Source organism: Saccopteryx leptura, chromosome 6 (genome assembly GCF_036850995.1).
Source record: "Saccopteryx leptura isolate mSacLep1 chromosome 6, mSacLep1_pri_phased_curated, whole genome shotgun sequence".
Classification (NCBI taxonomy): domain Eukaryota; kingdom Metazoa; phylum Chordata; class Mammalia; order Chiroptera; family Emballonuridae; genus Saccopteryx; species Saccopteryx leptura.
In genome coordinates, this window is record NC_089508.1 from 77,070,330 (window position 1) to 77,095,716 (window position 25,387).

Here is a 25,387-nt window from a genome sequence, read left to right on the forward strand (position 1 = left end):
CAGTAGGGGGCTTGCTGGGTGGATCCCGGTCGGGGCACATGCTGGAGTCTGTCTGCCTCCCTGCCTCTCACTTAAAGAAAAAAAAAAAGGAATAATGATTATAGTTACAAATAAAGTAACTAGGCAATCTTAGATAGATATTTACACTCTTTCAGTTAGAATCCCACTTCTAGAACTCTATCTAAAGGAATTACTCAAATGAAGACTATATATGTAGCAGATGCTTATCTTCAAATTAGAAAAAAATCTAAAATAGACTGTGCCCTATATGTAAAAACATACCTAAAAGAGAATGCCTTCTAAGGAAAACTCAAAATCATTAATAATAGTTTTACTGGGGGAAGAATACACATATAACCCCACACCCTATTTTCCTAAGGTGATGGCTGTATTACTTTTCAAAATAAAATGTAAAAGACATAATGTATATATATATTAAAAAGAGTGCTCTTGTGTTTGAGAAAGGCTGTAAGTCTCTTTAAGGATTCACACTGTCAAATTCACATGGCAACTAAATATTAAATTCTATAACGTTTATATAGCTTTTACTTTTTTTGAAAGGGTATGTAGCAAAATGAAAAAAAATATTTCTGATATATAATGTTAATATTTTTAAGCAGGATATAAAAGAATATGTATGATTATAGCAAAATAACAAACAACATGAAAATAAAAAGGTGGGATAAAATACACAAAAGTAATAATGGTAGGATTATGAGTTTCTGGATGGTTTTCAAACTTTCAGCAGTTTAAAAAATATCTTTAACTGAAGAGGAATGAAATGGTTAATAATATATCTTCACAATAATGTTTAGATTGTTGAGATAACTAAAGAGGGACACCTCATATTTGTTACATGGGAATGCAGTCACAATGATTTATTCTCCATCAATATCAAAAATTCAGAAATTCGCCTGACCGGGCGGTGGTGCAGTGGATAGATCGTCGGACTGGGATGTGGAAGACCCAGGTTCGAGACCCCAAGGTCGCCAGCTTGAGCGCAGGCTCATCTGGTTTGAGCAAAAGCTCATCAGCTTGGACCCAAGGTCGCTGGCTCAAGCAAGGGGTTACTTGGTCTGCTGAAGGCCCACGGTCAAGGCAAATATGAGAAAGTAATCAATGAACAACTAAGGTGTCGCAACGCAAAACTAATGATTGATGCTTCTCATCTCTCTCCGTTCCTGTCTATCTGTCCCTATCTATCCCTCTCTCCCTCTCTCTCACTGTCTCTGTAAAAAAAACAAAACAAAAAAAAACCAACAACAACAACAAAAAAAAAAATTCAGAAATTCTGAAAAATTTCTACATACCTGATATGTGTTGAGTGAAGGAGTCTTTCTAGTGGTTCATGTTTAGGACAACTATAGAGGAGTGACTTAGGATTGGTGATAAGAATCACAGGCCACTCGCCAAAGATCAAATCTGCAAAGCTAAAGAGGTCATCATCAAAAGCAAAGATGCGGTACCTGGACAACAGAGGACAACAAGGCAAATTAGTCACTTCATATTTTAAGATGCATGAAGCTCATACATAGAACAAATGTAAAAATATAAAGATATACTTTTTAAGATCATGAATTTGAATGCAGAGTAAATAATATTCTCTGTCTTCTTCCCTTGCCGCTATCACTTTATAGCTCACATTTGTCACAACTGGAAGCTGAATAAAGCAATGAATTTAACTGTGCCCTAGAAAAATGTCTGTTACACAGCATGCATTCTTAATTTTTAAATAAATGTTTGTTGAATTAACTCATTTGATTCCTACACTTAAAAGACTATTTTGGCCTGACCAGGCGGTGGCGCAGTGGATAGAGCGTTGGACTGGGATGCGGAAGGACCCAGGTTCGAGACCCCAGGATAGTCAGCTTGAGCATGGGCTCATCTGGCTTGAGCAAAAAAGCTCACTAGCATGGACCCAAGGTCACTGGCTCGAGCGGGGGGTTACTCAGTCTACTGAAGGCCCACGGTCATGGCACATATGAGAAAGCAATCAATGAACAACTATGGTGTCGCAACGAAAAACTGATGATTGATGCTTCTCATCTCTCTCCATTCCTGTCTGTCTGTCCCTATCTATCCCTCTATCTGACTCTCTCTCTGTCCCTGTAAAAAAATAATAAAATAAAATAAAATAAAAAAAATAAGACTATTTTGAACCTGAGATGTTCATCATAAACCTAATATGACATTCTTCATATCATCATTAATGCTACATTAAATATTAAAGTAAAACACTTAGAAATATCTCATGTCCTTTAAATCTTTATTTCTATAATTTTAAAGAAATTAACAAAAGTTAAGTTGTCTTGATTTTCTAAAATGCACAATAAAAGGTATTAATACTCATTAAAGAATAATCAAAGTTTTATATTTTCTAACTAACTTTTTATTTCCTTTTTTTTTTCTTCTTTTCCAAGTGAGAGGAGGGGAAATAGAGATAGACTCCCGCATGCGCCCCAACCGGGATCCATCTGACAACCCCTGTCTGGGGTCAATGCTCTGCCTATCTGGGGCCATGCTCACAACCAAGCTATTTTTAGTGTCTGAGGCAAAGGCTCCATGGAGCCATCCTCAGCCATGGGTGTGGGAGGGGAAGAGAGAGAGAGAAAGATGGAGAAAAGTGGGAGGGGGAGGGGTAGAGCAGATGGTCACTTCTGTGTGTCCTGACCGGGAATTGAACCTGGGACATCCATTCGCCGGGATGATGCTCTACCACTGAGCCAACCAGCCAGGGAATTTTATAGCTTTTAGAACTAAGAAATGATTAACTATGGCAGAAACAATAGTGCTCACCAAATATTACATGTGCTCCCCTGCATTTCCCAGTCTCCCTGGTATTAGGTTGGAATCATGTGACTAGTTCTGGTCAATGGGCTGTGAACAGAAGCGACATTTATCACACTTCTGGTCCAATGTGCTTAAAAATGAGTTTGAGTTCTCCATGCTTTATTTCCTGCCCTGGAATTGAGGTGCTGAACAGTGGCCTTTTAAGATGAAGGAAGTCTGAATCCCTGTCACCCTGTGGAAGACAGTTGGCCTGACTCATACCAGCTTTACATAAATGAAAAAATAAACATCTGTTGTGTTAAGCGACTGATATTTCTAGGTTATTTACATCTATAACAAAGCCATGTCTAATATTACTAATATACTATTTTTAAAAACTATTTTACTAATACAACATAAATGTTTAGTAAAGGCAGGTAAAAGTTAGATCCTTTAAGTAAAACTCCAGATAAAACCCCGGAGACAGAACACAGGAGAGCAGGTGGGAAGAGAAAGGAAAAGAAAAAGTTTTCATAATTAGTATCATTTAACTGGTAACTATAGTATTACAGGAAATAAAGAGGTTGATCAAGGATTAGGAAGGCTATCTGGTAAAAGGCAACCCCAGCGCAGCCCACATTCTCCCAGTCATGAATAGACAGGTCCTAGCTCAAAGTAATTACAGTAGCCAACTTATTACAAGCTTCAAGCATAGCTCTTGCACAGATTCTAGAACAGCCAACTGGTATGAGTATCACCTACAATGTAAAGCTGCTTTTTAATTAATTGAGGTACTTAAAAATGGAAAGAAAACATTCAGCTCAGCAAATATTTATTGGATATCTAATATCTTCAGAGCATTGAGTTTTAATAAATGCTCATCTATACTTAAACTATTTCACTTAAATAGCTCTCTCAAAATATATATGAGATTATACTTATCTATATTTAAACTATTATACTTAGTCATCATCAGAATTATAATATATTTATATTAAGTTTTTGCCTGACCAGGCAGTGGCACAGTGGATACAGCATCAGCTAGGATGCTGAGGACCCAGGTTTGTAACCCCAAGGTCACTGGCTTGAGCACGGGCTCACCAGCTTGACTGCAGGGTTGCTAGCTTGAGCCTGGGATCATAGACATGACCTCATGGTTGCTGGCTTGAGCCCAAGGTCGCTGGCTTGAGCAAGGGGTCACTGTCTCAGCTGAAGCCCTTGGGTCAAGGCATCTATGAGAAAGCAATCAATGAACAACTAAGGTGCCACAACTATGAGTTGATGCTTTTCATCTCTCTCCTTTCCTGCCTGTCCCTGTCTGTCCCTCCCTCTCTCACTCCCTAAAAAAAAAAACAAAACCATAATATATTTAGTTCTTCACGTATTTAATTATACTGTATGCTTTTGATAAGTTTCTTCCTAGAAAGACTTTAACCTTAACAAAACCAATTATCATCTATTTGAAGAAGTTAAATCACATCTTGTAGCAATAACTAGAAAAGTAGATATAAATAAAATTCAGGAGAAAAAAATTATATATTTCTAGTTCTAGTTTTTTTCAAAATGTGGTCCATAGAGAGCCTGGTGTGCTTTTAAAATATGCATTTTCTTGGGTTCTAACCCAGACCAACACAATCAAAATCTCTAGAGGTAGGACCGAGAAGTTTTTATTTTTAATAAGAACCTCATAATTCTTAGGCATCCTATAGTTTGAGAACTATTTCCTAATAGATGTGTCTTTAAAATCCAACACAACATAGTGACAGTAAACATAACTGTTGCAACAAGGTTTCTGCATAACAACAAAGACTGGCAGGTACATGTATTTCTTCAAAAACAGAGATATCAAGATTTTCCTTGACTGGGCTCACCCATGATAGCAATAAGAAAGCTATCATTGCTTTAGCAAACTTAGCATGTACAGGTTTTATTCCGTGGGGTAGTTCCCTTACCTTCTGTTACTCTTCCAGTCTCCCACCTCAAGTTCCAAAGTGCCCTGGAAGTGACGAGTGTGCAGAACAGGCATCAGTCCACCGAGTGTATGGAGGTGCCCACACAAATAAGCGGTAGCTGAACTAACCAATGAAAAATAAGTAGAATAATGAACAAAGATAACTTGTGGTGCCAAACTAATAAAAATATTTCTTCAGGAAAACAAGATAAATAGAACAACATAAAATAAATAAAAAGTTAATTTTGATTTTGGAAGCCTGCCTCACCTCATTATTGACCGAATTCCTGGTGATGGAGAAAGAATAGTGGAGGTTGTATAGTGTCCAAACCAAATACTGTGGTTGCTCTGACTACTTTCCTTTGCCAGTAATAACAGCTCCTCCATCTGTTTCTGAAATGGAAAAAAAAATAGAAGGATCTTTAATTAGGGCTCAGGCTGAAATCTAATGTCAGCAGATTAAACACCTTTGAAGTATTATAAAGTACATTATGTTTCAGGCTAAAATCCTACTAATTAATGACCTGTATAGACCTCAGTAAGTTTCAAACTGTTTTCACACACAATATAATTCATTTGATCCTAAATATAACCCTGTGCTAAATGGGGCAGATATTATCCCCATTTGACAGATAAGTAAACAGAAATACCGTAATAATCTTTAACTTACATAAATTTATTTATACTTTTTTTTATAAAAACAACCACTAATCTTTTCAGCCCTCTATACCACATTGCAATTAATAAAGAGGTTACTGATACTAGAACAAGATGTACACATGTTGCCCTAGCTGGATAGCTCAGTTGGTTCAAGTATCATCCTGAAGTGCAGAGGTGCTGATCAGGGCACATAAAGGAACAGATCAATGTTCCTGTCACTCTTTCCCTTCCTCTGTCTCTGAAATCAATAAAATAAACATTTTTAAAATATGTACATATGTCCACAGCAATCCTTGTAACTGAATATTTCTATCCATTGTGCCACCGCCTGGTCAGTAACTGAATATTTCTAACATCTCTACTCACAGTAGCCAAAAATTAGAAACCATCATCAAATTGCATATATCCATACAATGGAATACCACTCAGCAATACATAAGGAAGAACTACTGATACACACAATAATATGGATAAATTTCAGAAATATTATACTGAGCAAAAAAATTCAGATACAAGAGTATATTCTGTATGATCGCAATTTATATAAAGTTCTAGAAATAAAACAAAACTAATCTACATTGACATAAAATCAAACAGTTGTCCCCTAGCACTGGGGATAGAAACTGACTTCACAAGAGAACTTTCGGAGGTGATGGGAATGTTCTGTTTTGAATGTGGTGAGAGATATACCAGTATATACACTTATCAAAAGTCTTCAAACAGTTTAAATGAATGCATTTTATTGTATATAAATCATCCTTCAAGAAGCTGACTTCAAAAACAATTTGTATATATAAATATACATTAATATTATCTGTAAAGTGCTCCTAGAAATAAATTCTAGGCCCCACCCTCAGGGTTTCTAATCTTTATTATATGTGGCGTGTCTGTTTGTCGCCGATAGCTTATTGGTTGCTTGCGTAACTGTACTAGCCAATGGAGTGAAGTTGCCACGGCATTCAAATAGTCCGCCTTCTGGCATGCCACCTCACAAATTGAGGTTAAAGATTGGAGCAATTATTATGCTGTTAAGAAATCTTAACACCAGAAGGGGTCTTTGCAATGGTACAAGACTAGAGGTTCTCCAATTGAAAAATAATGTCATAATAGCTAAGTCTTTGACTGGCTCCTCTAAAGGTGAAATACATGTCATTCCAAGAATTGATTTGGCTCCATCTCAAACAGGGTTGCCGTTTCAATTGAGACGTAGACAATTTCCTGTAAAACTTGCCTTTGCTATGACCATCAATAAGTCTCAGGGCCAAATGCTTAAGCGTGTTGGCATTTTTTTACCTGAGCCTGCATTTGGACACGGTCAACTTTATGTTGCCTGTTCAAGAGTTCGTGAAAGAACGGACGTAAAATTAAAAATAATTGATGGTCCTCTGCAAGGCGAGCTTTAAAATGATGAAAAGATCTACATAAGAAATGCTGTGTACAAAGAGATCTTTGACATGTGAATTAACATTTTATTATTTAAATCACCTTTATTTATTGAGCTAGCGGTGGCTCTTAAGAAATGTACCGCCAGTGGTTTCCTTCATTGCACTCTACTTTAAGCAATTAAGCAAGTATAAGGGGGAAACCCCGTGGGGCACTAAGCAAAGGGGCGTCCTCGCTGCCTGCCCTGGGTAATTCAGTTTGAATTAGCAGACACCTTTGCACAAATCATTTTAATTACAATTTATAATATCTAGAACAGCGGTCATTTCATATGAGCGCTGGGCTTTCTAGTTTGATATATCTCAGGTAAAGCCTGGGAATCTTCAAAGACTTCAGCTGATTTTCATGCAGATGATCCTTGAATCACATTTTAAAAAGCATTATTCTAATGAGTACACTTTAAAATAACATTTTAATCAACTCTGTCTTAAGATAAAAAAACAAAATACACCTTCATTAAATAAAATGCCTAATATAACAACACAATGTGTCAGACAAAATTCTGTTCATTTGATTTTAAGCCCCCTCTAAACCTGCAAAGCACTTTGAATCTCTTTCAGCACTTAGCAAATTCTGCCTTTTATTATAGTTACTTCTGCATTGGTCTTATGCCCCACCACTAGATTAAATATCTTAAGAGGCCAGAGACTTGACCTTATTGCTTATATAGTCTTCTTGCATATGGGCACAAGATCACTAAACATTTAATTAGCTGACATTTGTTATACCAAGAACAAGAGGTTGTCAGATGTGACGTAGAGTTTTACCCCACCAATAGTTCTCCCCTAGCTTATAAACAATACTTTACATGAAACATGTATTTCAATGGTTGTCTTGCTGTTATAAAAAAATATATAGTGGCCTGACCTGTGGTGGCGCAGTGGATAAAGCGTCGACCTGGAAATGCTGAGGTCGCCGGTTTTAAACCCTGGGCTTGCCTGGTCAAGGCACATATGGGAGTTGATGCTTCCTGCTCCTCCCCCCTTCTCTATTTCCTCTCTCTCTCTCTTCCCCCCTCTCTCTCCTTTCTAAAATGAATTAAAAAAAATATATAGTATATAGACCTTTAGTTAAAAATGGCAACTGCTGATATTTAGGAATATACTATATAGTATAAAAAACTGTATGCCCTGCACCTTGCTAAGTGTACCTTGTACTTAGTACATATTTAATAAATGTTTACTGAATAAATAAAAATGTGAGGTACTTCTTTCCCAGATTCTGGGACAAGAATAGGTATAGCAATAATAGTGCTAAAGTAGCAAGTAATTTTTCTGGCCATACCTGTAACCACAGTAAAATATTTTCTCAAGCATTTTTAGAAAAGAACTTGTTTACCTAGTATATTTTCAAGTGAGTCACATGTATCTGAGAAAAAGAGGTTAGCTACAAAGAGAAGTGAGATTTACTGTACCTCATCTAAAATTCCAAAGAAATTATAGTTTCTTTTAGGCCCTGGATTTGGGGTGGCATCCAAAGAGATGAAAGAATAGTTGCCAAAGGGAGTACTGTGGACATAATGGAAAGAGCCGTCCCTACGTACAGCAGAATATTTCCTAAAAAATACAAGACAGAAAAGTTTCAGTGCAATCATAAAAAGACAGAATAAGTTTACATACCTTCCCTAATATCACACTATATTGTGCCTCCTTTGAAAAGGATATTTTCTGATCTGACAGAGAAATACACAGAACTAGATCCACAATGGATAAACTGTAAAAGAAATTTTAAAGATTTTCTCTCCAATTGTCTCCGAAGACAACCAAAACACAAAATCGTCAAGTAAAGCAGTTTTAAGCAATCAACTAAACCAGCGGTTCTCAACCTGTGGGTCGCGACCCCAGCGGGGTCGCCTAAAGCCATTGGAAAATACATAATGCATATCAGGTATTTATATTCCGAATCATAACTGTAGAAAAATTACAGTTATGAAGTAGCCACCAAAATTATTTTTTGGTTTGGGGTCACAGCAACATGAGGAACTGTATTGCAGGGTCACGGCATTAGAAAGGTTGAGAACCACTGAACTAAACATTTTAAAAAAGAGCAGTCAGAATCCAGTGAAATGGTACTTACTAATCATTAAAAAAATGTAGTGAGGTTCTACTAAGTGCCTAGTAAAATTCTTGGTGTAGTGAGATACAAAAGGTGTTTACTTCTTGAAACAGGACTACACAGGTTTACCTCACCATAAAACCTTGTAAAGAAGTCATCAAACCAGAAGAAAAATGATAGTCTAGGTATGGGTCACTAAATTTCATACCTATTTTTCAGTTGAATACCAATGTATTTTTCAGTTGCTAAAAATACATTGATAACAAACACAGGGTCCACATCTAATATTGAAAGTCCTCACCACTTTAAGTGTCAATAGTACAAGTGTCCATAAAGTAGGAGAGTGAAGAGTAGGAAGAAAGGATGGGTAAAAAAGTACCTAGAAGAGGCACTGGTTAAGAACTTGTTGAATAAACGCAAAGAAAAGTATAGATTACATTGGGGTATTCCTGTACTATTCACATATCAGAACATTTTAAGAAAATACCTAAGTGTCTTATATGAGCTACATTTAAGTCACAATAGTCATCAAATATATTATAAAATAAGTATATTACCATAGATATTATAATTAATAGCCAATTCTATTTCCTCTCTTCTTGGTATTTTTTAAATCTCTATTTCAGGGATTTTCCTTCATTAAAATTTTTACTTATATTTTTCCTATTTAATTTATTTTCAGAGTTATTCTTCAATTTTATAATCTCATATGTTGTTTGCACTCCTATATATCTGACACATTAAAATCCAACTATGTAAAAATAAATCCAACTATTTAAAGGTAGAAGTTAAAATATGATAGTTAACATTTTTTGAATTCTGGATTTTGGCACTCTCTGGGGTATTCTTAAGCTTAAGATTTAACTTTAAAATTTTTTTCTTCAGGTTAATATTTCTGTAATATCTGTATCTCTAGCAAAAGATATTTATTAAATCAGATAGGTTAGGCAGTTAGAAACAAAAATATAAAGGTAAGAAACTTTAAAGTGACTAATTACTTTGCCAATAACCAGTAGGATCCTAAGTCCTGTTAATTTTTCTTTAAAAATGTTTCTTAACTCCATTCCCCTAGTCATAATCAAAGACACAGTTAATAAGAAGTAAAAGATTTTCATCTGTCCTTTTGTTACACTAAAAGGATCACCTCCTCTTCCAAGTTGGTGATTCTAATGATGTCAACCAATTTTTTTTGACCTATCATCCTCAAATTGATGTCACCATCCCCTTAATCAGGAAATCTGTTCAGAAAGGTTTGTGTCCCATTCATTTCAGGCCCTCTCCATATTATGACCAGACTACTGTAGGACTCTCCTACTTGGTATCTATATAACTCCATTGTCTCCTTCTTTCTTTTTATCCCTATCTTTTTGCTGTTCTCATTGTTGCTGTATGATTGTTTATAAATACTACTTTCATTGTTACTTGTCACCTATACCGGGCCCTGGCCAGTTGGCTCATCAGTAGAACATCAACCAGCGTGTGGAAGTCCCAGGTTCAATTCCCGGTCAGAGCACACAGGAGAAGCACCCATCTGCTTCTCCATCCTTCCCCCTCTCCTTCTTCTCTATCTCTCTCTTCCCCTCCCACAGCCAAGGCTCCATTGCAGCAAATTTGGCCTGGGCGCTGAGGACAGCTCCATGGCCTCCACCTCAGGTGCTAAAATGGCTCTAGCCAAAACCAAGCAACGCCTCAGATGGGCAGAGCATCCTCCCCTGGTGGGCATGTGGGTGGATCCCCACTGGGTGCATGCGGGAGTCTAACTGCCTCCCTGCTTCTAACTTTGGGGAAAAAATTAAAAAAAGAAACCTAACTGGATTATGAACTATTACCCATCCATCTAAATCTCTATGCTTCTCACTGGCTCAGCTGGAGCCCCTCCCCTTCAGGCACGTAAGAGAAGCAATAAACAACCAAAGCGCCGCAGCAACGAGTTGACGCTTCTCATCTTTCTCCTTTCCTGTCTGTCTGTCCCTGTCTGTCTCTCTGTATCTCTCTCTTAAAAATAAAATACTGTATTATAACTTCAAAGACAAAAAGAAACTAGATCTTAATTCCTTTCACCACAAAAAGGAAGTGATAATTATGTGACATGATAGAGGTATTAGCTACAGTGGTAATCATATTGCAATATAAACATGTAGCACATGAACATTCTGTACACCTTAAACTTACACAATGCTATATATCAATTATATCCAATTATTAAAATTATTTTAAATTAAAAATAAAGTCTTCTCTCTGTCTACCCAAAGCTGACCTCTGCCTTTTCTGATTTCTCATAGTGATTAGCATGTGTAATAAATAATCTATCATTTCATCAGCCATTCCTTCATGTTTTTTCTAATTATTTCCAAAACAATTTTTATCCCCCTTACCTTGACAAACTTCCTTGAAAGCAGAGGCTATATTTTTAAATATTAAATCCTTTTTCTCTCATGCTATCTAACCATGAGCTCTTAAGAAATATTTGCTACTTGACTGACAGTGCAGAAATACCATAAAATTACAACCAAAAGAAGAATTTCAACAAATTAGAGAATTGGTTTTCTAACTCAAAGTTCCTTTCACATTCACAGTCTTTTTCCTATTCATGGAACATAAAAAAATTTAATATTTGTATGACACACTGGAATGAAAGGACAAAGCAGCTAGCAGTGACCAACTGGGCTCTTCAGCCACCCCAGAGGCTAAGAGAATAAGTATCTCAGCATTCCTAAAATCTATAGTACTCTAGTTGACAAGGTGTTATCTAAATGACTTCTGCTACACATCAATGGGAGAAAAACTAAAGTTTGGTGAAATAGTAAAAGTATCATTAGCCAACAAAAAGCATGAAAGTATACGAAAATATGAAATAAAAATAATTAAAAGAAAAAGTCCAAAAACTGAATTTGTCATACACACTTGAAAAAAGCCTACTTTTCTAAATTACCAGAGTTTCTGTAACAGAAATTTTATCTAAGAAATGTTTCACCCATTCATTGACTCTACCCTTCTTGTCACACATCATGGTCTGTCTTCTGTTCATTACAGTACCTGTAATAATTCTCAACACTCTCCAGACTTGGAATGTTGAATGCATCTAATTAAAAAGAAAAAAACAAACATCATATATATTAACAAGAAAAATTCAAACATTAATGACTGAAGTGACATTTCTTTCAATAATACTTTATTATTATTTTTTTTGTGACAGAAACACACAAAAAAATCACTTTAGTGTAACAAAAGGACCCCTTGCTCAAGTCAGTGACCTTGGGCTCAAGCTGGTGAGCCTTGCTCAAACAAGATGAGCTCACGCTCAAGCTGGCGACCTCGGGGTTTTGAACCTGGGTCCTCCACATCTCAGTCCAATGCTCTATCCACTGTGCCATAGCCTGGTCAGGCTCAATAACACTTTAAATGGCAGAATGCCAATGAATTAGATTGATAATTTTTAAAGTTTATTATTATTATTTTTTGTGATAGAGACAGAGAGAGGGACAGATAGGGATAGACAGGAAGGGAGAAAGATGAGAAGCATCAATTCTTCGTTACGGCTCCTTAGTTGTTCATTGATTACTTTCTCATACGTCCCTTAACCAGGGGGGCTACAGCAGAGCGAGTGACCCCTTGCTCAAACCAGCAACACTGGGCTCAAGCCAGTGACCTTGGATTCAAGCTTGTGAGCCCATGATCAAGCCGGATGAGCTCGCACTCAAGCCGGGGACCTCAAGGTTTCAAACCTGGGTCCTCTGTGTCCCAGTCCACTGCACCACCGCCTGGTCAGGCAATAACTTTTAAAATTTGAAGATAGAATTTAGATTATCTGAAAACTTACTTAAGGCACCTCGTACACTGGAGAATAATAAATACTTTGATTTATATACTGTTTAGAATATACAGCAATTTGAAGTTACAAAATTAGACAGTTGTTGCTGCTGTTTCAGTTACGCCATTCCAGAAGCCAGCGAAGACTGGATTCATGCCTGATACATAGATCCATGCCAAGTGCCTCTAAACAGGAGATTACTTTGAATACAGCACCAAGGCCCCTCTCTTCTTAAATCTTAAAGAAAATTCAGTAAGAAAGGAATTATATAATGATAAGGGTTAAGATTCACTTATCTGGAAATACACAGAGCTTGATTTCATAGAGCTTGACTGGCTGCAATAGCTAAAATTGTTTGACTTAACAAGAATCCACTACATTTCTAATAACCTTAGAAATTAAGCTGTAAGTCCAATTTAGGCCAACAGAAATATTAATGTAGCCTGACCTGTGGTGGCACAGTGGTTGGGGTGTTGACCTGGAATGCTGAGGTTGCCAGTTCAGGGCCCTGGGGCTTGCCAGGTTGAGGCATGTATGAGGGGCAACTGCTGTAGGTTGATGCTTCCCCTATCTCCCTCCTCCCCCGCCTTTCTCTATCTTCTCTCTAAAATCAATGAATAAAATCTTTAACAAAAATTAATGTATATGTAATCCTGTTGCTAAGAGAAAAACTGTTACAGTTAAATTTTAGTAAAGATTAGTTTCTGTTATCTTAGCACAATATGCAAGTGTATATACCCATACCATAAGCATTTAGGCCTATGCAAGCCCAATTAGATTATTATTAACTGCAAAGGACTATCTAAATTATTTAAACACAAGATTCTGTTATTTCTTACTTGAAATAAGTCAGCACCTTAGCTTGGAAAACTTTCTAAAAAATGCACACATTTGTAATTTACTGCAAAATAATTTGACCTGTACCACTAATTAGGATCAGGACAAAAGGGAAATATAGCAGAGAAAGTTGTTAAGCCGCCCTGGCCGGTTGGCTCAGCGGTAAAGCGTCGGCCTAGCGTGCGGAGGACCCGGGTTCGATTCCCGGCCAGGGCACATAGGAGAAGCGCCCATTTGCTTCTCCACCCCTCCGCGGCGCCTTCCTCTCTGTCTCTCTCTTCCCCTCCCGCAGCCGAGGCTCCATTGGAGCAAAGATTGCCCAGGCGCTGGGGATGGCTCTGTGGCCTCTGCCCCAGGCGCTAGAGTGGCTCTGGTCGCAACATGGCGACGCCCAGGAGGGTCGCAACATGGCGATGCCCAGGATGGGCAGAGCATCGCCCCCTGGTGGACAGAGCATCGCCCCTGGTGGGCGTGCCGGGTGGATCCCGGTCGGGCGCATGCGGGAGTCTGTCTGACTGTCTCTCCCTGTTTCCAGCTTCAGAAAAATGCAAAAAAAAAAAAAAAAAAAGAAAGTTGTTAAGCCAGATATCCTATTTTCAATTTATACTTACTAGTTGTTCTATAGGAGGATATTTTTTTTTTCCTGAAGTGAGAAGCGGGGATGGGCGGAGGGGGGGGGGGGTTGTCAGACAGACAGACAGACTCCCACAGGCGCCCCACCGGGATCCACCCGGTGTGCCCACTGGGGGCAATGCTTGGCTCCTCTGGGGCGTTGCTCCACTGCAATTGGAGCCATTCTAGTGCCTGAGGTGGAGGCCATGGAGCCATCCTCAGCACCTGGGCCAACTTTGCTCCAATGGAGCCTTGGCTGTGGGAGGGGAAGAGAGAGATAGAGAGAGAGAGAAAGGAGAGGAGGAAGGGTGGAGAAGCAGATGGGCGCTTCTTCTATGTGCCCTGGCTGGGAATTGAACTCGGGACTTCCACATGCTGGGCTGACACCACTGCTGAGCCAACCAGCCAGGGCCTGTGAGGGCATTTTGATCAAACCAACACCTGTGTATTTCACCAGATAGATTTATCTGTTTAAAATGGTAGGTTTTACAGTTCTACGGGCTTTAAAAAGTACAGTCATAAATGTATCACCACAGTCAACATATAGAATAGTTACCCCCAAAAATTCTCCCATGATACCTCTTTATAGTCAACCTCTCTCCCCATCCCTCACCCTGACAACTGCAATCTGTTATCTATCTATAGTTTTGCCTTTTCTTGAATGCCATATAATTGGAATCATACAATATATAGACTAATTGGGTTTGGCTTCTTTCAACTAGAAATGTGTATTTTTTTAACAGTCACCTGCATGGGTTTTGCTAGAGGCTTTTCTTCTGTGTAAAGAAGAAAGGACTATACTAATTTTCCCCTTAAAGGCCAACGGTGACATCTGAAGTTTTAAAATCACATATTATGGTTATATTTCAGAGCTGTGGCCTTCAGTATCTCTAAACCTATGTTACAGTGTCCCATTTTATAATTTCACAATATAAATTGGAGAATCTAGGCTCCTGGAGGAAATAAAAATACAGTCTTAATTATATGTGGGTCTTGACTCTTACCATGATTTCCTTTCACATCAAGCCACTTGGTTTTTTCCATGACCTTTGTCTTCTTCAGAATACCATAGTAAGTTTGCCACTCTACCTCCTGCTGCCTGGATCCCAACAGGTCCTTTGTTTTGGCATCTGTCAGATCTCCTACAGATTAACATAAGAACTGAATCACAATGCAAAATAAACCAGAGGAGGTCCAATTTATTTTTAATGCACATTCAAGGAACAGATACTTAAAGTATGCAGCAATGTGTAAGCATAGCCACTTATGAGTCCATTTATGTCCAAAACAAGCCATCTAGATTTTTCTCAGCAAGGGCTTTGTTTTTTTTTGTAGGTTAGCAAATGCCTATTTAACCTCCTATATTAGAAATGGGTACCCAAAATATATTTTTAAATAAAGGATGAGAGTCTAATGAAAACAATACTGCTCACAAAAATTAGGGGATATTTTATAGCTTCATGTTCATTTTGAAATATCCCCTAATTTTTGTGAGCAGTGTGTAAGAAATTTCAACAGTCTGGATTGGTGCCTAATCTCTATGGCAACCAATATAATCTGACCAAGTATGACTTTTACAGCACAAAGCAACCTGGAAGGTGTAGCTTGGACAATGCAATATCAAACTTTCTAGAAAACTAGACAGGCACTTGATATCAAGGTTTTTCATTAAATGAGGACTGCTACTCCATTATACCAGTAGAGGTGTTCCAGTAAGGTGGTGAGATAAAACCCCTAATGGACAAGACAGATGCTCTTTTAGCTTATTCTTCTCCAGCAGTTTGGGAGCAAGCAGTTAGGAGGTTGAAGTTACAGAAGTACCAAGAGATGAAAAAAAGTGTCCTGATTTATTCAAGCCTCAAACAACTGACAATATAAGATTAACTACCTCTGTAAAGAACATGGAAAAGTTTGTTTTATAATTTTTTTAAAAAAGATAACTTTTGATTTGTGGTTAAAGGGCTTTCCCTAAGTGTCTTGCAAATTTAGGACTGCAACAACAAAAACAGATACAAATTCAGCAGACATTGAAATGAGAACACTGAGTCCTGTTCCTACCGCTTTAATAAAAATATAACCTTGCTTTGACAGATCTTTTAGCCTGGAACTCAGTTATCACAGAATTATAGTGTATTACCTCCTCTACAGGAGGAGGGGCCACCTGGGGCTGTGGAATAAGTGTTTCCCATGTCCCCCAAATTGAAAAGCTGCAGCCCTGGTTAGCATTCTACCTTCCGGGCCACAAAACACGACAGACAGCACGTAAATCCTCCCTACCTGTTGCTAGGACGAGAGCTGGTTGAACGATGTCAATAGTTTCAGAACAGAACTTCTCTAAATCTACAGCTCTTCCTGGATCGTGAAACCGGCTGAGGTGAATGTCGGATATCTACCGAAAGCAGGTATTAAACAGAGATCCCTGAGTGAGGAAGAGGTAGCACGGACAGAGCGACCCACCAGCTCTCTTGGAGGTTAGGAAAAGGCGAAGATGCAGTGCATCAAGGACCCACCCAGGGGATGGACCGAGCCCCCCCTCCCCCCTGGAGTTTGGGACCCAAACAGTCACGGGTCGTGGCCCCGAGGAAACTGCCGGCGTCTCACCAAGTCGTGTCAGCTCAGCACCCACCCCCCGCCAGACTCCTTCTGCGTCACCTGCAGACCCCAGAAGACATTGCCGGGTCCAGGGCCAGGCGTAGCGTGCCATCTCCGGGGTACGCGGGGCTGGGGCAGCGGCGAGGTCTGGCCGGCCAGGCCGTAGTGTTCCAGGAGTACGGCTGCCAGCGCCGCGGCCGCCAGGCCCGCGACCACCCTGAACACCAGCACTGCGGCCATACAGCCCGCCCGGGCGCAGCTCCTGCTCGCCCGGGTAGGTACCGCGCAGCGCCCGCAGGAGCTGCGCCTCTGCACTTCCGGTCGCGGAGCCTACCGCGCCGCTCCGGACCGCGGTTCCGGCACCTGCGCCTTCCGGGGCACCTGCCCCTCGCGGCCGCCAGCAGCTCTGGGGTCGGTTTGCTTAAGCAGTGAGGGTGACGGAAAGCAAACCGAGACACCCAACGCCAATCACGGTTGTCGAGAGTGGCAGGGAAGGAGCCGGTTCCGGGAGGCGGAAGCCTTAGTCATTCTTGACCTCTGTGAGTCGGTTTCCTAACCAGTAAAACGGAGTTAATAATACCTCCCACACATACTTCACAGGGTTGTTGTAAGAATCAAAGTATGCACGAGGACGCTTTTTAAATTGCAATACAAATGTGACAATTGGCTTACTCTGGATCCTTCTAATTATTAACAACGTACTTCCATAGTTGTTTTTTGGTAGATGTAATAGGGATACTTTGTGAAAGTCATTCTTTCCTAAACCTGATTTCATATAGTCTTGGTTACATAATATCTCAAAACGGTGTATACCGTTCATTTAGTACATTTTAAGTATTTCTTATGGGCCAGGCACAAAAGAAGAATTAGATTCGCGCTTAGGAAAAGAGTGAAGAAATAAAGCAGGATTACTATGGTCAAGCTGCTAAATTATAAAACAAGAACAAGGGCAAGAATAAGAACAAGCCTGACCAGTGGTGCAGTGGATAGAGCATCAGCCTGGGACTCTGAGGACCCAGGTTTGAAACCCCAGCTTGCAGGCTTGGGGTGGCTCATCTATCTTGAGCGCGGGTCACCAGCTTGAGCATGGGATCACAGACAGTACCCCCATGGTCGCTGACGTGAGCAAGGGATCACTGGCTTGGCTGGAGCCCCCTGGTCAAGGAATGTATGAGAAAGCAATAAATGGCCTGATCAGGCGATGGCATAGTGGATCGAGTGTCGAACTGGAACAAGTACCCAGGTTTGAAACTGGAAGTCATCGGCTTGGGCACGGGCTCGCTGTTTTGAGCGTGGGATCATAGACATGACCCTATTGTCAGTGGCTTCAGCCGGAAGGTCTCTAGCTTGAGCAAGGGGTCACTATCTCTGCTGTAGCCCCCCCACACACACACATATGAGAAAGCAATCAGTGAACAACTAAGGTGCTGCAACTATGAGTTGATGCTTCTCATATCTGTCCTTGTCTGTCCCTTTCTCTCTTTCTCACATTAAAAAAAAAATAAAAAAGACATTTTGGACAGAGAAACATGGTTTCAAGTCACACAGGCCGGCAGTCTGCATTTCAGACCTGAATTGTAACCAACCTACCTCACTCACAGAGCTCAAAATGAGTAGAAACAGGAAGTTACTTATTTAAGTATAGCTAGTGCTTCTCAGGGAAATACTGGTTTGACCAGCTAATAATTACAAATCAGCATTAAAAAGTGGCTTTCAGTTCCTAATAGTCAAAGGAGAAAGGTAAATTTCTTGTTATTCCATAAAGAGAGCAAGATCTGGCACCATACATAGTTATTATAATATTATTATTATTATTATTATTATTATTATTATTTTGACAGAGAAAGAGAGAGAATCAGAGAGAGGGATAGATAGGGATAGAAAGACAGGAAGGGAGAAAGGTAAGAAGCATCAATATTTGTTGTGGCACTTTAGTTGTTCATTGATTGCTTTCTCATATGTGCCTTGACCGTGGGGCTACAGCAGACCAAGTAACCCTTTGCTCAAGCCAGCGACCTTGGGTCTGTTGGGGATCGAATAAATAAATAGAGTATTTTTCTAATTGGAATATATTTAGGGGACAGAGGTGCTGGGCCCAACCCCCAACCTCACCTGACTAAGTTAACAAAAAGCTATACCTAATTCTCACTTGTCCTACCCATGTTCTCCAGAAGAGGCTGAAAGCTAGTTTCTTTTTTTGTTTGTTTGTTTGTTTTTTGTATTTTTCTGAAGCTGGAAACGGGGAGAGACAGTCAGACAGACTCCCACATGCGCTGACAGGGATCCACCTGGCACTCCCACCAGGGGCGTAGCTCTGCTCACCAGGGGGCGATGCTCTGCCCCTCTGGGGAGTTGCTCTTTTGCGACCAGAGCCACTCTAGCGCCTGGGGCAGAGGCCAAGGAGCCATCCCCAGCGCCCGGGCCATCTTTGCTCCAATGGAGCCTCGGCTGTGGGAGGGGAAGAGAGAGACAGAGAGGAAGGAGAGGGGGAAGGGTGGAGAAGCAGGTGGGCGCTTCTCCTGTGTGCCCTGGCCGGGAATCGAACCCAGGACTTCTGCACGCCAGGCTGACGCTCTACCACTGAGCCAACCGGCCAGGGCTGAAAGCTAGTTTCTTATTGGTGTAAAGTTAGATTTAAATGGTATGGTGAGGGTTGTCTTTGAGTTGTCTTAAAAATAATTAAATTGCTAATGGACCACATTTTTTCCCTGAATGAAAACTCATGTGCTTTGGGAGCAGCCATGTTACAGCTGAGGAACAGTAGAGACTATTCTCCGTGCCATCCTCTCAAACCCATCTATATGTATATATCTTTAAGTCTCTGTCTATCATTTATTTAATTCCATAACTTTTCCTGTTCAAAGACCCCGTAATAAACTCATCATGGCTGGACCGTGACATGGGTCCAAGCTGGTGAGCTTTGCTCAAACCAGATGAACCTGCACTCAAGCTGGCGGCCTCAGGGTCTCAAACCTGGGTCCTCCACATCCCAGTCTGACACTCTATCCACTGTGCCACGGCCTGGTCAGGCTATTACAATATTATTAACCACATTTCCTATGCTGTACCTTATATTCTGATGACTTCTTACTCCCTTCACCTTTTACACCCATCTCCCAACCTCCTCCTATCTGGCAAACCTCAGTTTGCTCACTGTATCTATAAGTCTGTTTTGTCTATTTATTTTGTTCTTCAGATTCCATATATAACTGAAATTACCATATAGCCACTTTGGAATGAGTCAGTCAAGGCAAGTATGGATAATATCAAATCCATTGTTTACATACAGTGGTACCTTGAGATAAGAGTTTAATTCGTTCTGTAACCAAGCCTGTCAGTCAGTCAACTCGTATATCAAACAAATTTCTCCCATTTAAAATAACTGAAATAGATTTAATCCATTCCAGCCCTGTGAAACATCCCCAAACCATCCTAAATTATGAAAAAATATGTTTTTAATTAAGAAACACATGTATACTTTACCAATGCATAACAATATATATAAAAGAAAAAAGTGTTATTTAGTAGTGTTTTCTTACCTTGGAGACAGGTGAGTGTGGCTAACGGAGGTGAATGGCGGAGGAGGAGGGAGGAAGGGATGTAGACACTGTAGACACATCAACTAAAACTGCATTTTCTTAACACTCAGTGTAAACTAAAACTGCACTTTCTTTTTTTAAATTTTATTTATTTTTTACAGAGACAGAGTGAGTCAGAGAGAGGGATAGTCAGGGACAGACAGACAGGAACGAAGAGAGATGAGAAGCATCAATTATTAGTTTTTCATTGCGCGTTGCAACACCTTAGTTGTTCGTTGATTGCTTTCTCACATGTGCCTTGACCGCGGGCCTTCAGCAGACCGAGCAACCCCTTGCTGGAGCCAGCGACCTTGGGTCCAAGCTGGTGAGCCGTGCTCAAACCAGATGAGCCCGCACTCAAGCTGGCGACCTCGGGGTCTCGAACCTGGGTCCTTCTGCATCCCAGTCCGAAGCTCTATCCACTGCACCACCACCAGGTCAGGCAAAAAACCCTGCACTTTCTTTACTTAAAATGAAACCACAAAAACTTAATTGTAAAAAAATGCACTTTCTTAACTTTAAACTTAACCTAAGCTTAACATTACGTATTTTTCATTTAATCATCACCTGTTTTTGCCTTTTTGGCTGCACTTTCTGCACTTTCACTTGCACGACTTTTGAATAAAAATCTACCCAAAAGGTTTGCTTTTGCCTGCCTTTTAAAATGTTACAGAAATGTGACAAAAAAGTCATTAAAAAGTGCTGAAGAGGCCCTGGCCGGTTGGCTCAGTGGTAGAGCGTCGGCCTGGCGTGCGGGGGACCCGGGTTCGATTCCCGGCCAGGGCACACAGGAGAAGCGCCCATTTGCTTCTCCACCCCCTACCCCTCCTTCCTCTCTGTCTCTCTCTTTCCCTCCCGCAGCCAAGGCTCCATTGGAGCAAAGATGGCCCGGGCGCTAGGGATGGCTCCTTGGCCTCTGCCCCAGGCGCTAGAGTGGCTCTGGTCGTGGCAGAGCGACGCCTCGGAGGGGCAGAGCATCGCCCCCTGGTGGGCAGAGCGTCACCCCTGGTGGGCGTGCTGGGTGGATCCTGGTTGGGCACATGCGGGAGTCTGTCTGACTGTCTCTCCCCGTTTCCAGCTTCAGAAAAAAAAAAAAAAAAAAAAAAAAAAAGTGCTGAAGAATCCTGACCAGGTGGTGGTGCAGTGGATAGAGCATTGGACTGGGATGCCGAGGACCCAGGTTCGAGACCCTGAGGTCACCAGCTTGAGCGCAGGGTCATCTGGCTTGAGCATAAAAGCTCACCAGCTTGGACCCAAGGTCGCTGGCTCAAGCAAGGGGTTACTCGGTCTGCTGAAGGCCCGCGGTCAAGGCACATATGAGAAAGCAATCAATGAACAACTAAGGTGACACAATGAAAAACTGATGATTGATGCTTCTCATCTCTCTCAGTTTCTGTCTGTCTGTCCCTATCTCTCTCTCTCTCTATCTCTCTCTCTCTCTCTGTCTCTGTAAAGAAAAAAGAAAAAAGAAAAAACTTAAAAAAAGAGTGCTGAAGCACAACCAGTTGAAACTTTTTCTGGGTGTTTCTTTCTCCCTTTCTTTCTTTCTTTCTTTTTTTTTTTTTACAGAGAGAGAGTCAGAAAGAGGGATAGACAGACAGGAACGGAGAGAGATGAGAAGCATCAATCATCAGTTTTGCGTTGCAACACCTTAGTTGTTCATTGATTGCTTTCTCATATGTGCCTTGACCATGGGCCTTCAGCAGACCGAGTAACCCCTTGCTCAAGCCAGCGACCTTGGGTCCAAGCTGGTGAGCTTTTGCTCAAACCGGATGAGCCCATGCTCAAGCTGGCGACCTCGGGGTCTCGAACCTGGGTCATCTGCATCCCAGTCCGATGCTCTATCCATTGCGCCACCGTCTGGTCAGGCTGGGTGTTCCTTTTCAATGAAACCTGAAAGCTTCTCCCACATTGCCAGCATGTCTTTAATTTCACTTGTAGAAATCACTTCCTCCGACTCTACCTTCTCCTCACTACTAATCTCTTGCAGAAGCTCCGTATGTTGCATCATCTGTCACTCCTTCAACTCCTCAGTTGAGAGTTCCTCCTCATGTTCCTTGACGAGCTCGTTTATGTCACCCTCATCTACCTCCAGACCCATCGACTTTCCGAGGGACACAATCTCCCCCAACACTTCTACCTCAGTCTCGGTCTCTGGTTCGAATCCTTCAAAGTCCCTGTCTGCAACAACATCAGGCCATAACTTTTTCCATGCTGAGTTCAAGGTTCTTCTTGTAACCTCTTGCCATGCCAAGTCAATAATGCGTAAACATATCACAATGTTGTAACGATCTTTCCAAAACTCTTGAAGTGTTAGAATTGTATTCTCTGTCACCTCAAAGCAGCAGCGGAACAAATGCTTTGTGTAAAGCTTTTTAAAGTTGGAAATGACTTGCTGATCCATAGGTTGCAAGATTGAAGTTGTATTGGGTGAGAGGTAGAGGACTTTCATGAATTTGAACTCATCGAGAATGTCATCTTCAATACTAGGTGGGTGGGCTAGAGCATTATCAAGGATTAGTAATGCTTTCATCAGGAGTTTATTTTCTTGAAGATATTTCTTCACTGCAGGACCAAAGACGAGATTTACCCATTCAATAAAAAACTGCCGCGTAATCCATGCCCTAGCATTGGTGCGCCACATAACCTGCAGTTTTTCTTTAAGAACCTTGTGAGTCTTAAAGGCTTGAGGATTTTCGGAATGATACACTAGCAGTGGCTTTACTTTACAGTCACCGCTAGCATTTACACACAATGCAAGGGTCATACGGTCCTTCATGGGTCTTTGGCCTGGCAGCTTCTTTTCCTCTGTGGTGATGAAAGTCCTCCGGGGCATTTTTTTCCAAAACAATCCTGTTTCATCACAATTCAACACTTGTTGGGGGATGTAGCCTTCCTTTGCGATAAGCGCAGCAAAATATGTGATGTACCCCTCAGCTTCCTTAACGTCAGCACTCGCAGTTTCATGCCTCGCCACCGAGTGGATGCCAGATCTCTTCTTGAAATTTTCAAACCTGCCATGACTGGCCTTAAATGTATCTTCTGCTGCCTTTTTTGAGGTTTGTGGTTTTTCTTTTGTTTGTTTGTTTGTTTGTTTTTCCTGTATTTTTCTGAAGCCGGAAATGGGGAGATACAGTCAGACAGACTCCCGCATGCGCCCGACCGGGATCCACCCGGCACGCCCACCAGGGGGTGACGCTCTGCCCACTAGGGGGCGATGCTCTGCCCCTCCGGGGCATCGCTCTGTTGTGACCAGAGCCACTCTAGCGCCTGGGGCAGAGGCCGAGGAGCCATCCCCAGCGCCCGGCCATCTTTGCTCCAGTGGAGCCTCGGCTGCGGGAGGGGAAGAGAGAGACAGAGAGGAAGGAGAGGGGGAGGGGTGGAGAAGCAGATGGGCGCCTCTCCTGTGTGCCCTGGCCGGGAATCGAACCTGGGACTTCTGCACGCCAGGCTGACGCTCTACCACTGAGCCAACCGGCCAGGGCCAGTGGTTTTTCCTTCTTCAAGTCAATGTAAATAATACACGCCTTTTCGCATATTACAGTCTCTGTCACTGTATCTCCTGCCAGCTCTTTCTCTTTCACCCATGGATATTTGTCCTTAATTAGGACAGAATTGTAGTTTCTTTTGCTGGATTTGCACTTTTTATGGCATCCTTTTGTTTAAGGATGGTACAAATTGTAGATGTATTGCGGTTGTACAGCCTTGCCAGTTCAATCACTTGTACACCACGCTCATGTTTTTCTATCATTTCTTTCTTTACTTCTAGCGACATCATTCTCTTCTTCTTCTTACCACTGTCCTTTACCCTCACTTTCTTCGACCCCATGATAGCACACAAAAAAAGTTAGTAAAAAAATGCAAAAATTATGCAAGAATGAGTACAGTACACAAGATTCGACTTGATTCTGCGGGTAACACGTGAGAATGAGATGCTGGTGTTGTGCTGCCGGTACTGGACCTATGCACCAACGTGCCAACTAGCAGCAGCTTCCTGAATCACAACTCGTATCTCGGAATTTTGCTGAGATCTTGAACAAAAACACGAACCAAGTCACAGCTTGTATCTTTTAAAAAGTATGTTTGTCTGCTCGTTTCTCAAGGTACCACTGTATATTTAAATGTATGTGACAGAAAAACACTTGTTTGTGACAGGTAACTCAGTTGATTAGAGCGTGATCCAATATGCCAAGGTTGCCAGTTCTAACTTGGTCAGGGCACATACAAGAATCAACCAATGATTGCATAAATAAGTGGATCAACAAATTGATGTTTCTCTCTTCCCCTCTGTCTAAAATCAATAAAATAAAAAAAGATTGTCAGCTTTCACATTCCTGTCATATAAATGCCATTTTGCCATCCATGCAATGAAGCATAAATTCATAAGTCTTAAAAAAATGCAGAGACTAAATTAATTGTCAAAAATGAGAAAAAGCACCCACTGGTTGCTCTGAAAAACTATCTTTGTATTGTTTCTGTGTCCATTTCTCCACTTGGGACAGCCACCTCCACCACAGACTCCCGCAGCTTTCTTGCCAGAGTCCTCGAATTCTCACTTCTTTTTTTTTTTTATCTGCTGCATTGGATCACTGGAGTACCCCACCATGTTAGATGGAGCCATGGACACCAGGTCCGAGATCACCACCAAGGGCTTAAAAAAGAAGGAAGTTGTGCAGGTGTTAGAGAATAAAAGAGACACACCTGCTAATGGGAACACTAATGAAAATGGGGAGCAGAAAGCTGACAATGAGGCAGAAGAAGAGGAAGAAGGAGGGAAAGAGGAGGAGGAAAAGGAGGAGAAAGAAGATGATGCTGAGGAAGAGGAAGGAAATGTAAATGAAGCTGAGGTAGCTACAAGCAATGGGGCAGCTGAATAATAAGGATGATGATGTGGACACAAGAAGACCAATGAGAATGACTAGACAGCAAAAGAAAAAGGAAAAGAAAAAGACCCCAGTGACCTGTTCACCCTCCACTTCCTGCCTCAGAATCTAATAGGTCACCTTGGAGGGAGAGTCCCATCCACCCACAGATGACACACTCTCCACCACCCAAGCCAGACCACCATGTGAATTTGCC

The 25,387-nt window shown here is 41.1% G+C and overlaps 2 protein-coding genes across 4 annotated transcripts in view; one reads left to right on the forward strand and one right to left on the reverse strand.

Annotated features, from left to right (window-relative positions):
* Window positions 1-17,101, reverse strand: part of TMEM62 (transmembrane protein 62) — a 55,134-nt gene extending 38,033 nt beyond the window's left edge. For 2 of the 3 annotated variants that reach the window (XM_066342230.1, XM_066342229.1), the window contains exons 1-8: window positions 16,791-17,101; window positions 16,416-16,527; window positions 15,143-15,280; window positions 11,915-11,960; window positions 8,238-8,379; window positions 4,989-5,113; window positions 4,722-4,844; window positions 1,311-1,466 (exon numbers count right to left, since the gene is read on the reverse strand). In XM_066342230.1, coding sequence (XP_066198327.1) covers window positions 1,311-1,466; window positions 4,722-4,844; window positions 4,989-5,113; window positions 8,238-8,379; window positions 11,915-11,960; window positions 15,143-15,280; window positions 16,416-16,527; window positions 16,791-16,970 — 1,022 coding nt within the window. In that variant the 5' untranslated portion in view covers window positions 16,971-17,101. The remainder of the gene's footprint in view (window positions 1-1,310; window positions 1,467-4,721; window positions 4,845-4,988; window positions 5,114-8,237; window positions 8,380-11,914; window positions 11,961-15,142; window positions 15,281-16,415; window positions 16,528-16,790) is intronic. The other variant, XM_066342231.1, reaches the window with a different exon arrangement.
* Window positions 17,102-24,912: 7,811 nt separating this feature from the next.
* Window positions 24,913-25,185, forward strand: LOC136377294 (prothymosin alpha-like). Its single transcript, XM_066343856.1, has one exon. It carries the CDS (start codon window positions 24,913-24,915, stop codon window positions 25,183-25,185), a length of 273 nt encoding a protein of 90 aa, XP_066199953.1.
* The last annotated feature ends 202 nt before the right edge of the window (window positions 25,186-25,387 follow it).